Here is a 14,390-nt window from a genome sequence, read left to right as displayed (position 1 = left end):
GTAAAACATTGTTTAAAATTTAGATTAAAAATATGGTAACTATCAGTTAAATAAATAGATTACTTTTAAAAAAATTAAATAAAAAAGTTTAGAACTATAATATATGTTTTGAGATCTAGAAATTTCAAAGAACAGAATATTTTCAACATGAATTGATTACCCAATTTCTGGAAATATGTGTCAGAAGTTAAAATTTAACTGATAGATCTATATATAAAAATTCGTGAAGAAATACATCAATATATACTAGTCCAAAGCAACAAAAAGCAACATAAATAATAAACAACTCAAGAGTTATCTGCAAGCAGAACAGCGACATTCCAAACCGTTCCAGAACTGAACAAGACTTTTAAAATGTGAAAAACTATTTTCAATCCTGAAATGGTTTGGAAGACTGTTCCATAAAGTTGCGGCAGCAAATTTGATCCCAAATTTGAAAGATTTTTTTTACCGTAACGGATTAACTTTACCTGTGGAACATCGAGAATATTTACATACCTGAAAGAATACTTAGATTTTTTTACACTCACCAAATTTTGTAAGCACACAGGAGCTATATTGTTCATAATCTTGAAAATTTCTAGAGCCATTGTTCAGGGACAGCAGACATAATTTATACATTTTTACTCAACATTTCACTTCCGGCAATATTTCAAAATAAACAAACGTCTAAACAGGCGTAAGTGACAGTGCATTTGACTAGTATTCTAAAGGAAATAATCTAAGAGGAAGCATAATGTCTGTTCAAACCTGGATACCGCCACTGCCACCTGGTTATGAAGCTCGTTGGGATCATAATCAAAAAGCATAGTATGAAAATTTTATATCCTACCGTAGTCTATAATCGGTCATAATGTTGGTTCGTTCGGATTTTGTTATTGTACTTATCACACGGGAAAACTCCGCAATGACGTCACTACGCTAATACCAGCGTACGAAATTAGTGCAGAATACATTTTTTCTACTCTTCTACATAAACAAACATTTCTAAAGATATGTTTTCATTGTTATTCTAAAGTATTGTACAAAAATGCCAATTTTCTAATGGCCGTTTCAAACCTGACTTCCGAATGCCTATAAACATTCCAGAACTTCAGAAATCCCCTCTTCCGGCCTCCATTGCTTTGTTTACATTCCATTTAGCGTCATCAATCTTAATGGCAGACCAAACAGGCCAAGCAAATCGTATTTTTAAGAATTTCAAAATGGCAAGCACCTTACGTCTTACGCGATTTTCCCGCGAAAAAAACCTTGGGAAACAAACGATAATCATGCCATATTTTTGTTCAGGAATATAGAGTAGGTCAATAAAAAACAATATACATATATTTTTCATAAAAAAAAATTGGTTCAATATAAAGAGATCGATATTCTGACCATAAGTAAATATTCATATAAAATTCCATTGATATCAAATTTCATGGCTAATAAAGAGATTTCCTATTGAATAAACCCCCAATTTATTGCAAACTATTTCAAAGCAATATCATACAAACAAAAAATATAATTGCCTTGTACTAAAAAATCACCTAATTGACAGTAGAGCAATTTGATTGGATATAACGATTCAATGTGTCACGTGGTTTTGAAGCCATTAGAATTTGAATGTAAACAAACCGGGTCAGCTGCTGCAGTCTGGAGCAACATCGTACATTCAGTGACTGAGAAACAATTATGAGTAACCAAGCTTGACAATACACAGTAATAAAAAAACAAAGCTAAGTCTACAGAAAAATAAAATAAAAAATGGCCTTAAGTGCACGACTTACCACCATTGCGGGATACATTTAGCCATAATTTGTACAGTTAGGCATAGTCCTAATAATTATGACGTCTTGCAAGGCTATTTTAATTTTTTTCTGAGGAAGGCGTCACAGAAAAAAATTAAAATAGCCTTGCAATAAGTCATAATTATTTGGACTAAGTTAGGCACAGACAAATGTCATTTGGTTATATAATTCAATTCAAAGTTTTATTTAACCATCTCTGTGCCATGGGCCACTTTTGGGCCATTTTTTCCCTACGACGTTCAGTGCCACGGGGCCACTTTTGGGCCATTGTTTTTTTTTACTCTGATGCTATGAAATGTACTATGAGGTAACGTCATTGTCCGTGCTTCTTTGAGATGCATAAGGCGCGCCAAATTATTTAAACATTGTAATTTTTAGGAAAGGTGCGTATACTAAATACGCAACTGAAAAATAGTTTATCAATAAGATAATATATTTTTCTGATAAATCAAATTATGCTATATGTCTCTTATACATATATTTTTTATTCTCTCAAACTTTAGTTTAGCTATCATAATTTAGTTTGCTTTCATTATTGTCTACTTAAGTACTTTTTATTTTCTTTACCAAGTCAGGACTGTATTTGCCAGTCGTAGGATGCTGTGGACATAAGTTTTTGACAGTTACCCTTGAATTTCTCAAGGCACATTTTGCTCTGATTTCTAATAAAAAAATATTTCTTTCAACAATAAACGGGAAATTTTTTTTTTTTAAAGTGGTACATGTAGGTTAAATGCATATTTATGACGAGAAGATGGTATACAAGATTTGAATATTTACCAAGCTTTGTTCTAGGCCGGCTCGCTAGGTCGGTTTATTTAACGTGCTACATGTAGTTCACAAAATAAGACTAAAACTCTGTTGAAAGACAAGTTACCTTACCCAACACATAATTCTGACTCCTGGATGAACAGAATGTCTTTTACTTCTACACACCGCGTGCTTAGCGGAAAAGCAGCAAATACCAATTTTAAAGTTTTTAAGTTTGACCAGGCGCAAGGCTTGAATCCAAGACCTCGTTTTGAAAAAATCAGTGCCATAACGTTGAGAATGTATCTTGGTAAAACTTATCAATTTATTTAATATTGGAGATAGATACAACTGCGGGCACATGTGGAGCAGTATCTGCTTCCCTTTCTGGTTTTTCGGTAATGGGCTTTTGTTACTCAGTCTTCAGTTTTTTGTCGAGCCTGCGACTTTTGTCGCAGAAAGCTCAACATAGGGATAGTGATCCGGCGGCGTTAGCTAACTTCTTAAAAGCTTTACATTTTAGAAGCTAGAAGACCTGGATGCTTCATACTTTGTATATAGATGCCTTATGTCATGTATGTTAGAAAGTTTCTGTCTGTCATATGTCCATTGTCCTTGACCTCATTTTCATGGTTCAGTGACTACTTGAAAAAAAAGTCAACATTTTTTGTAATGTTAATTTCTTTCTTATTATGAGTAATAGGATAACTATATTTAGTATGTGCGTACCTTGCAAGGTCCTCCTGCCCATCAGACAATTTTCATTTGACCTCCACCTCATTTCATGGATCAGTGAACAAGGTTAAGTTTTTGTGGTCAAGTCCATATATCAGAAACTATAAGCAGTATAGGTCTACTATATTTGGTATATGGAATGATTGTAAGGTGTACATGTCCAACTGGTAGGTGTCATCTGACCTTGACCTCATTTTCATGGTTCAGTGGTCAAAGTTAAGTTTTTGAGTTTTGGTCTTTTTTTCTAATACTATATATGCAATAGGTCAACTATATTTGGTGTATGGAAATATTTTATGATGTACATGTCAGTCTCGCAGGTTTTATTTGACCTTGACCTCATTTTCACGGTTCATTTCTCAGTGTTAAGTTTTTGTGTTTTGGTCTGTTTTTCTTCAACTATAAGCAATAGATCAACTATATTTGTTGTATGGAAGGATTGTAAGGTGTATATATGTTTGTCTGGCAGGTATCATCTGACCTTGACCTCATTTTCATGGTTCATTGGTCAATGTTAAGTTTTCATGGTTAAGTTTGTTTCTTAGATTCTATAAGCAATAGGTCAACTATATTTAATGCATACATTGATTGTAAGGTGTACACGTCTGTCTGGCATGGTTCATCTGACCTTGACCTCATTTTCATTGTTCATTGGTCAATGTTAAGTTTTCTTGGTTAATACTGTTTCTTAGAAACTATAAGCAATAGGTCAACTTTATTTGGTTTATTGAATGATTATAAGGTGTACATGTATTTCTCGTTTGGTTTATCTGACCTTGACCTCATTTTCTTGGATCATGTTAAGTTTATTTGTTACTTGTAGTAAAGCTTTATATTTAGGACTATCAACATTAAATCAATGGTTAGTAAAGAAGGCGAGATATTTCAGCTTGTGCACTCTTGTACAAAATGTTGTATGTAGTTTTTAAAGACTCGTTCTATGTCTATTTGTCGTTTTATTAAAATTCCATTACGAGGGGTTTATTTTCGTTGTCTTGGGTAGCCTTTTTGTTTGGGCTTAAATGCAGAACGATTTTCTTCGTGCTCTTTCGCAATATGCAAACATTAGAGTGTGTCCCTTACGAGCGTATTTATATTCACGTGCTCTTGATATGGTATGTTTTATCATGTTCAGTATGTTCCTGCTTTGGCGAATTGCCAAGTTGTAAAGATGTTTAGCAAGCGATATAGAAGTAAAGAAGCTGTCACACACGACATTAGTACTTTTTACGAAGTAATATAAATAAGAAGATTTGGTGTGAGTGCCAATGAGACAATTTTCCATCCAAGTCAAGATGTAAAAAAATTTTAAAAATTAAAGATCAAAGTACGGCCTTCAACACGGAGCCTTGGCTCACACTGAGCAGCAAGGTACAACGCTCCCAAAATGACTCGTGTAAAACAATTCAAACAGGAAAATCAATGGTCTAATCTATATAAAAAATGAGAAACGAGAAATACATATGAACCACACCAACAAACGACAACCACTGAACAGCAACCCTTGGGTTGACCTGGTGGTATTGGGTTATACGTCTTTCCTCTATATATATACATGTACAAAAAAGTATATATACTATAGTGAGCATGATATATCCTTGCACTGACTCTACCAGCATCCAAACTTTTACCCCAAACTAAGAACCTTTTGACAGAATGCATTGCAGCATGCATGTTCGAATGCGAGTTCCTACTAAACGTTCATATATACTTAAGTTTTATTCTTGTTTATAATGAAGTTTCGACTGACGATTGAATAAATCTGAAATTTTGTTGTTGGGCTGTAGTTTGGATTGTTTCTGCCGGGGAGGTTATTGTTGTTAGCATGGTTAGTTAGATTAGAATTAAAAATTAGTTGAAATCTGTTGCGACTAAACATGCATGTTCTTAAACCATTTGGTCTCTTGACTTGGCAATTTAATGTTCCAATATTCTGATATCATCGCTATTAGTATGTATCGTACAAGGAAAGGAGAATTAATGTTCTTTCATTGTAGAATTGTTTACTGTGTTTTAAAATGTATTCGAAATGCCTGCAAGATTTACTGTCGATCACATTTTCAAAGAACCACAGAAACGGATTTTGCTGCGTTAAATTCATCGTCACTTGCATTCATTTCATATAATTATATAAAAACCACAACTCTCAAGCCTTTTTTTACAAATCTTTGAAAATTAATACAAAAGCTATATGGAATTAACATCATTAATGCAAAAGTAGAATTAAGACAACCAAAAACGTTCGTGGTAGAAATGGTCAAGTACCTGACGCAACGTGCAATCAAATATTATACATCATTTAGCTGAAACTTTCACGTTGAAGATGCCAATTTCAAAAATTATACATATATATATATTATATATATATACTATAATTCGCCTTTAATTATATATCCAATTACATGAATTAATAGATATTATTTACATGAATATCATCGGATTATGATTTATTCTTACATGTTCTATCAGTAACTGTTGTTCATAACACTTTTTCAATTGCAATTAAAAAAAAATCACTAAGCACATGAACAATGCATACGGAAAAGCTGTCTGCGAATTATTATAAGGGAAGACGATATAATTCAATATCAGTACATGTATATTATTGAGATATGGACAAAAAAATAAAAGATTTTCTTTATCATGTTTATAAAGAATATGGATGACCTTGTATGCGTTTTTTACTTGAAAAATCAGCTATTAGGTTAAAAAAACCAAATTTTGTTTAATTTGAAGTTTCATAAGACTTTAAACTCCTTTGTTTAAGAAGAAATATATTTATGTATGCATAGTAGGTAAAAACTATGCTTATTCACAAAAAAAAATCAATATTTGAACTTTTCCGTAAATTTTAATTTTTCCCACGTTTTCCGCTAACACTTTCTTGTAGTACATTGTAAGCCTACACTATGACGTTTGGGTACTGTAACGTCATAATACAGAACCAGTTTGGATGGAAAAACATGCCTTGGCACTGAACGTATATTTTTACGATTTCGCCGTGGCACTTAAAGGGTTAAAGTTTATATTCAGTAAACTACATAAACACAAGCTCTAGTGAGCTTTTTAAATCGACTGGTCATATAAATATATTAGATTTAAACTAACTGCACAAGAGTTTTAAACTGTAAAGATGTATGTAGATTTAATTAGCCCAGTGGTTTCGTAAGCCCAAAATAGAAGCCTATCTGTCTTTGCATGAAATGGGCATAGGATCATTTCCACTACACTTTGCTACATCATAAAAAAGTAACACATTTTTTTATGGGTTTTGCTGTGTGTTGAATGCTGTACATGAATGTTGACCTATTCGATGTGACCTATAGTTGCTTTGGTCTCTGGTGGAGAGTTGTCTCATTGGCAAACATACATGTACCACATCTTCTTATTTTTACATTTCTATGAAATGACCTGTTAATATCCCTAACTCAAGTTGTCAGAATCCAGGTCCATTCGCCCAAAATCACATGCGCTCCCATTCACGTTTGCCACCTTTCAAAAAAATACATTTTTAATCGTGTTTAAATAAATGTATTGCTAGAAATAAGTTTTTTGTATTGTTTCCTCAAACATGTCAAAATAAAGTAATATTCTAAAAATGTATTTTTTCCTTTAGTGTTTTATTAATTATTTTGACGAAATGAATCATGAGTAAAAGATTGTCATGAAGTTCATTCATCTAAGACTTGTATTAAAAAGAAAGGCGGAAGATACCAAATCTTCTTTGATTTTATTCATACCAAGCTAACTACATGTTGCGAACGTGTATTAGGAGCAAACAAACCCAATAACGTGGTTAACGTCCTCAATGTCAAGAACCTGTATGTAATACAATGTACATGTACATGATGTATCTGGTATGAAAAAATTATGGAAGAAATGGAAGTACATGTAAATTGATGAAACAAGTTTCCCAAGATTTACTGGCATGACTGGATTACAGTGTGTAGACTGAAGTGGTACATGTACTCTCTAATTTTCATTGAAACATGAAGTTCACACAAAGGAGGTTAAAATCAGTCAATGATTCACCCTGAAATATCTCAGTATATTTTATAGGTATCCCATGTTGGCACCATATTAACATAGAGCTACATGTATCTGGATAGATTTAGGATATAGCTGTTTTTTAAGCTTTGTCATAGATTTAGGTTTAACTCCATGCCAAATTGAGTGTAGTAAAATGGATATTTGTGACAATAAAACAAAATTTTATATAGGCCAAGCTTACATTACAATATGGTTATCCAGCAAGGGGCATACAACATGTTGTAATTACACAAATCATGTATAACCATAAGATAATCCTTTGTAAGTAGACTTTCAATGTGAACTATTTAATTTATTCAACAATCTATTTCAGCTTTTTTATCAACCATTCTGATAAATCTACTACCTGGCATGATCCACGTCCAGAATATTATGCCAACCAACCAAAGGATCATCCTCCACCAAATCCAAAACATTCTGCTGCAGGTCAACCAGTATTTGGTTTTCGAGGTTCTGGTATTGGTCCTAAGAAGGTAAGACCAATTTAGACCTACCCAATTTTATTCATAAACACATGCCTATGATACATGAATACCTGCCATTATAGTTTATTGCCATCATGGAAATGATCAGTAAAATTGTCATGATCATGATGATGTTTTGTCCTGACTTGCCTGTACAGTCACGGCAAGTGGATCAGATTGCCACAATGATTTCTCCAGACTTACCTGTACAGTCACAGAGAGTGGATTAGATTGCCATGATGTTTTCTGAGAAATTCTCCTGACTTACATGTACAGTCACAAAGAGTGGATCAGATAGCCACAATGTTTTCTCCTGACTTACCTGTACAGTCACAGAGAGTGGATAAGATTGCCACGATTATTTTCTCCTAACTTACCTGTACAGTCACAGAGAGTGGATCTGATTGCCACGATGTTTTCTGAGAAATACCCCTGACTTACCTGTACAGTCACAGAGAGTGGATCAGATTGCCAAACTGTTTTCTCCTGATGTACCTTGTAGTCACAGAGAGTGGATCAGATAGCCACAATATTTTCTCCTGACTTACATGTACATGTACCTGTACAATCACAAAGAGTGGATTAGCTTGCCACAATGTTCTTCTGAGAAATTCTCCTGACTTACCTGTACTGTTACAGAGAGTAGATCAAATAGCCACAATGTTTTCTCCTGACTTACCTGTACAGTCACAGAGAGTTGATCAGATTTCCACAATATTTTCTCCCGACTTACCTGTACAGTCACAGAGAGTTGTTCAGATTGCCACGATATTTTCTCCTGACTAACCTGTACAGTCACAGAGAGTGGATCATATTGCCTATTATTTTTCCTGACTTATATTACTTGTACAGTCACAGAGAGTAGATCAGATTGCCACAATGTTTTTTCCTGACTATTACCTGTACAGTTTCAGAGAGTTGATCAGATTGCCATGATGCTTTCTCCTGACTTACCTGTACAGTCACAGAGAGTTTATCAGATTGCCAGAATGTTTTTCCTGACTTATCTGTACAGTCACAGAGAGTGGATCAGATTGCCACAATGTTTTTCCTGACTTACCTGTATGTGTACAGTCACAGAGAGTTGATCAGATTGCTATGATGCTTTCTCCTGACTTACCTGTACAGTCACAGAAAGTGGATCAGATTGCCACAATGTTTTCTCCTGACTTACATTTACAGACAGTTGATCAGATTGCCATGATGCTTTCTCCTGACATACTTGTACAGTCACAGAAAGTGTATCAGATTGCCACAACGTTGTCTCCTGACTTACTGGTACAGTCACAGAGAGTGGATCAGATTGCCACGATGTTGTCTCCTAACTTACTAGTACAGTCACAGAGAGTGGATCAGACTGCAATGATGTTATCTCCTAAATTACTGGTACAGTCACAGAGAGTGGATCAGATTGCCATTATGTTATCTCCTGACTTATGTGTACAGTCACAGAGAGTGGATCAGATTGCCATGATGTTATCTCCTGACTAACTGGTACAGTCACAGAGAGTGGATCAGACTGCCATGATGTTATCTCCTGACTTATGTGTACAGTCACAGAAATTGGATCAGATTGCCATGATGTTTTCTCCTGACTTACCTGTACAGTCACAGAAAGTGTATCAGATTGCCACGATGTTATCTCCTGACTTACTGGTACAGTCACAGAGAGTGGATCAGATTGCCACGATGTTATCTCCTAACTTACTGGTACAGTCACAGAGAGTTGATCAGATTGCCATGATGTTTTCTCCTGACTTACTTTTACAGTCACAGAAATTGGATCAGATTGCCATGATGTTTTCTCCTGACTTACCTGTACAGTCACAGAAAGTGGATCAGATTGCCCTGATGTTTTCTCCAGACTTACATACAACTGTACATGTACAGTCACAGGAAGTGGATCAGATTGCCACAATGCTTTCTCCTGACTTACACGTACAATCACAGAAAGTAGATCAGATTGCCTTGATGTTTTCTCCTGACTTACTTGTACAATCACATAAATTGGATCAGATTGCCATGATGTTTTCTCCTAACTTACTTGTACAGTCACAGGAAGTTGATCAGATTGCCACGATGCTTTCTCCTGACTTACATACAACTATACATGTACCATGTGTACAGTCACAGGAAGTGGATCAGATTGCCATGATGTTTCTCCTGACTTACATGACTTTAGTCACTTACTTGTACAGTCACAGGAAGTGGATCAGATTGCCACTTCATCATAGTACATGACAATATACAGCATGTCACTTGGATAAATTAATTCCCTTTTCAGTAACTTTCATGAATCAATTTTGAACTCACTCTTCACCAGTTTTTATAAAATTTATAATATTCAACTGAGAAACATTTGTTGTTGCACCCATTTAATGTTTGACTTCACCATGTTCACAAGTTTAGTTATGTTTACATAGTAATATTGTGAGATCAGCACTAAAGTTTTAAATTGAATTATGAGCTTTTGAAATAAAAAAAAAATTACAACTCATATTAAGCATGTTAAGAATCAATCAATACTTTTGAGACTACTGGTGCATATTATATTTCATTAAAAAGTTCAAATTAATTTTTTCTTTTATTTTCTGATATATCAGTATATTCCGTTAAAGAACATGTACATATGTTTTTAATTACAAATCCAACAAAACTATCATTTGTAGTACACTTAATTATAATTATCATGTCAAAACTATACACTTTTTCTACGATTCAGCGGCTCTTTTCACAAAAAATCTTAAGAGTAAAAATACTCGTAAGTCATACACATTTCAGTATAACTTACGATCAATTTTAATCGTAAGATTTTTTGTGAAAAGAGTCGCAGAAACCTCTTTCATCTGCAAACAATACCTAATGTTTTGTATTTTGGAGAGCACTTTTTTGTACTTTCCATTTATAAGTTCATGAAGTTAGGAGTTATGTATGACCAAGAGGGATCCAAAAAGAATAACTAAAGTCAGCTATATAGTGCATCTTCGCTAGCCAAGGGTTACGATCCAGTCCCCTCCTCTCCACCCTTGGCAGATTAAGCCAACATTTGCGATAATAATATTAATGTTCCACCATCTATCGGTTGATAAAAGTCACGCCCATTCCGAATACATTATTCTTGATCAATGGTAACACTTGAACTCTCTTCAGTGTGGAGGTGTAAAAACTGTAGCGTCTAAGAGTTTACAAACATCATGAAGCAGGAACCGAAAATTTACGTTGACATTCCATCATTTGCGCAGGAAACATATTTAGGAACTTCTATTAGTTGATTAAATACATTTAAATTGTCACTAAATATCGTCATATGTTTTGGTGGGTAAAGACTTGTTGCACAATCAGCACGTGGCAATTGTTTATCTTCATTTTCTACATTTACGCGTGATCATGTTAAAGGCCCTTTTTGATTGGATGCAGCCAGTTACGACTGTGACCAATGGAAAGCATTACCTCGTGGATCCGAAATTCTCTCTTAATCCGCCAAGGGTGGAGAGGAGGGGACTGGATTGTAACCCTTGGCTAGTGAAGATGCTATATAGTGTTAATAATCCTTCAATGCTTCATTTGCCTATATGTCTTCTCACATAAGATTAATCTACATTTACATTCAGGTACATTGTACATTGAAGTTTTATTGGCAAGTATCATCATTGAATTTTCATTCCAAATTTATTCATAAGATAGATTGAATGTTGCTAAATATTCACCCTTTTCACCACAAATAAAACCTTTAAAATCGTTATTGTTAAAACAAATACATTTTGGATTCTTCAGTCCATTCTCTTTGCTGACCAGTACTTTACTGTCCTTTCCATCTTTTGATATTACTATTATTCTATCTGAGTCACAGTCTGCTACAATAATGTTACCATAAGTATCTGTACAAAGTCCTTCTGGTCGTGATAAATCCTGTGTATATCGCCAGATCTGTTTACCTGATCCATCTACACAGTATACCACATTGTCTACATAGTCACTGTATATTATTCTGTCATTACAGTAAACAAGGTAATACAGGAATGCTTTACTCTCTACTTGTATTGACTTCAGTGTATTACCCTTCAAGTCTATGATACGGACTTCATCATAACTCAAACCAACATGAAGAGTATTATTGTAGAACGAGATTCCTCTGCATTCTTTGTTTAATTTGATACCGTCGGTAACTTCTTCATTCTCCATACTAAAGATCCTTATCATTCTCTCATCAGGAAAAGTTATGGCGATAGTGTCCTGGTTTATCTGTGTAACATTCATGGCGTTACCTAATATTGGTAACTGTTTCTGAAATTTGCCATCAGGAAAAAGTAGGTTAACTGTTTGTCTCCATTCAACAACTATAAATCGGCCATCCATCAGGCAAATTATGTCACTAATAACCATCTTCTTTCCAATCTCTGTCTTGGTATCAATATTCATTGTCATGTTGTTTAGGTTACATTGTTCATATGATTCAACTTCTCTCTTCACATTTGTTTCTCTCTCGAAGACTAATTCCGTTTTACTAACAACCTTCACTTTTCCTAATGATTTTAATGATTGTAATTCACTAAATATCTTTTCTATCTCATCATTTTGTTCTACCTGGATGTCAACTTCACTAACCCTCTCACTGTCTTTCATGTCTTCAACATATTGTTGACATTGATGAACTTTTTGTTCAATCTGGTGAACTCCTAGAAATGATTGCAGTTTTGTTGTATGTTCTGTGACCATATTTAAATTTTCTAGCATTTCCTTTAAGGTTTTCTGTTTATCTTCAATTTCAGTAATTAAACTTGTCAATTTAGATTTCTCCTGACTCCATACAGTATCTGCTTCTTTCCATAACTTTTTCTCCAGGTGGTCTAAATGTTTATTGATTCCATTTCGAATTTTAATAACAAATTCGTTAATGCTGTCATGTTGTTGTTCCCCTCTTTTTATGTTCTCTGATTTGCTGTTAACCATTTTATCCAAGAAATATGTGATGGAGTTTATATCCTTTTCTACAGATTCCTTGGATTTTTCAATCTTGGTTTTCTCCACTACACTAGCTAGACTTTTTATTCCAGTGCATTTTGAATGACTTGTGGAAATACATTCATCGCAACAAGGCATTAGATGATTTGGGCAGTACAAGTTGAACTGCTGATGGTGTGTGTCACATTCTGTATTGATAGAGCCAATGGGAAGTGTACAGCTTTTATAGATTTGAATATCAATAGTGTTGTGATGAGATGATGATTTCATTCTTTTGTGATGACTTGAACACCTTAAGCATAACCCTTTATCACAGTTGTAACACCAGAAGTCAGCTGTAGTGTTGTCTCTACCTCGTTTACCTTGGTTACATGGTCGGCAAGGTATAGGGTTACTTGATGCCATAACCTAAACATAAATTATATAATCTTATGAGTTACAGTTTACTTTATGAGAAAATTATTAACTGATTTAGTTATATTTTTTGTCCATCTATCACATTTTTCAAATAATTTGGTTTTGATACATGTAGCCATGGCATAACAGATTTTTAATGACTTCTGTTGAATTTATTTACTTCTTGACTATATTCAGAGCCATTGAGAGCTTGAAATACATGTATGGTATAGATATTTGTTTATTATATAAGACATTTTTGTTAACCTCTACATGCCCTAAGATTTTTATTGTTGTTGGGTTGCTATTTCATTGATGTTTTGCCTATTTCTTCTTTTTAATACAAAATGTAAGAATTTTTTTTTCATGATATGGTCCACATCATACAGACTTCAAGGTTATTATAACATTATAATTTAGGGACTAAAAATCTATAAAAAGTGTGAATACCTCCTACTTTATCAAAAGTCACCTCAGTCGACAAGCATTATTTTCCTTCATTTTTCTTAAATGTCTGCATACCTGGAAGTAAACATGGTAAATTAGGGCATATTTGTACCTGATCGGGACTGAAATCAAACATTTAGATAACATAGTTATTATACCTGTGCTAGATAACCAGTAAATATGATATCTCACCTTTATAGGGGGATTTAAATTTATATATGAAAGTCGGTCTACATCTGTCATGAATACAGATCTAGAATATTTTTATTAAGGCCACAATCATTTGATAAAGCACCAAACCCAGGTAGATGAGATCATATATTTGGCTTTGTATTTTTGCTATCATAATTAAAGAAGTGAAATGGAAAGTGTTTCTTACTCCCTCAGCTAAATGATGCTCATGGACCAAATGAGTTTGCCACAAATAATGTGTTGCATTTACACACAAAAACACAAATATATATTGATATGTTTATATGTACTGGTCAGAGATACATGTAGTTGTAATTTATATAGAATTACTAAAAAAATAAGAACAAGAAAATTGGAAAATAAGTAAATTTGTATAATACTTACAATAACCTACAATTTATACACACAAGAAGGAATGTGCACAGATATCAACACTTAATATATATTAGGTTAAATTCTCACATCTATTCTGTACTGTAAACACAACGTGAATTAATTAGAAATTACTCTTGCTGCTGTTGAGTGAATCACTTATGAAACAAGGAGATCAACCACAATCACAAAGATTTACAAGAAAATTCACCAGCAAGAGTGATTATTGTCT

The 14,390-nt window shown here is 33.9% G+C and overlaps 2 protein-coding genes across 3 annotated transcripts in view; one reads left to right on the top strand and one right to left on the bottom strand.

Moving 5' to 3' along the window:
* Nucleotides 1-619: 619 nt before the first annotated feature.
* LOC127729465 (uncharacterized) overlaps nt 620-14,390 on the top strand; it is a 39,740-nt gene continuing 25,969 nt past the window's right edge. Inside the window, exons 1-2 of the mRNA XM_052237286.1 lie at nt 620-810; nt 7,639-7,798. Of these exons, the coding sequence (XP_052093246.1) occupies nt 737-810; nt 7,639-7,798 (234 nt within the window). The 5' untranslated portion in view covers nt 620-736. The remainder of the gene's footprint in view (nt 811-7,638; nt 7,799-14,390) is intronic.
* On the bottom strand, nt 10,133-13,705 carry LOC127729461 (uncharacterized). 2 transcript variants are annotated; one of them, XM_052237282.1, is made up of 2 exons: nt 13,598-13,705; nt 10,133-13,159 (listed from the first exon to the last, which is right to left on the bottom strand). In XM_052237282.1, the coding sequence occupies exon 2, from the start codon at nt 13,154-13,156 to the stop codon at nt 11,459-11,461; it is 1,698 nt and encodes a 565-aa protein (XP_052093242.1). In that variant the 5' UTR covers nt 13,157-13,159; nt 13,598-13,705; the 3' UTR covers nt 10,133-11,458. The 2 variants fall into 2 exon arrangements, with proteins under 2 accessions (XP_052093242.1, XP_052093243.1); XM_052237283.1 differs by having other exon boundaries at nt 13,605-13,705.

The sequence above is a fragment of the Mytilus californianus genome, unplaced genomic scaffold, assembly GCF_021869535.1.
Source record: "Mytilus californianus isolate M0D057914Y unplaced genomic scaffold, xbMytCali1.0.p SCAF_2, whole genome shotgun sequence".
NCBI classification, from domain to species: domain Eukaryota; kingdom Metazoa; phylum Mollusca; class Bivalvia; order Mytilida; family Mytilidae; genus Mytilus; species Mytilus californianus.
Note: the sequence above shows the minus strand (reverse complement) of the source record. Positions and strands in the feature narration are given on the sequence as shown.

Coding starts and splice junctions, on each gene's coding strand:
- LOC127729461 (XM_052237282.1), bottom strand. CDS start 13,156: ATGGCATCAAGTAACCCTATACCTTGCCGACCATGTAACCAAGGTAAA.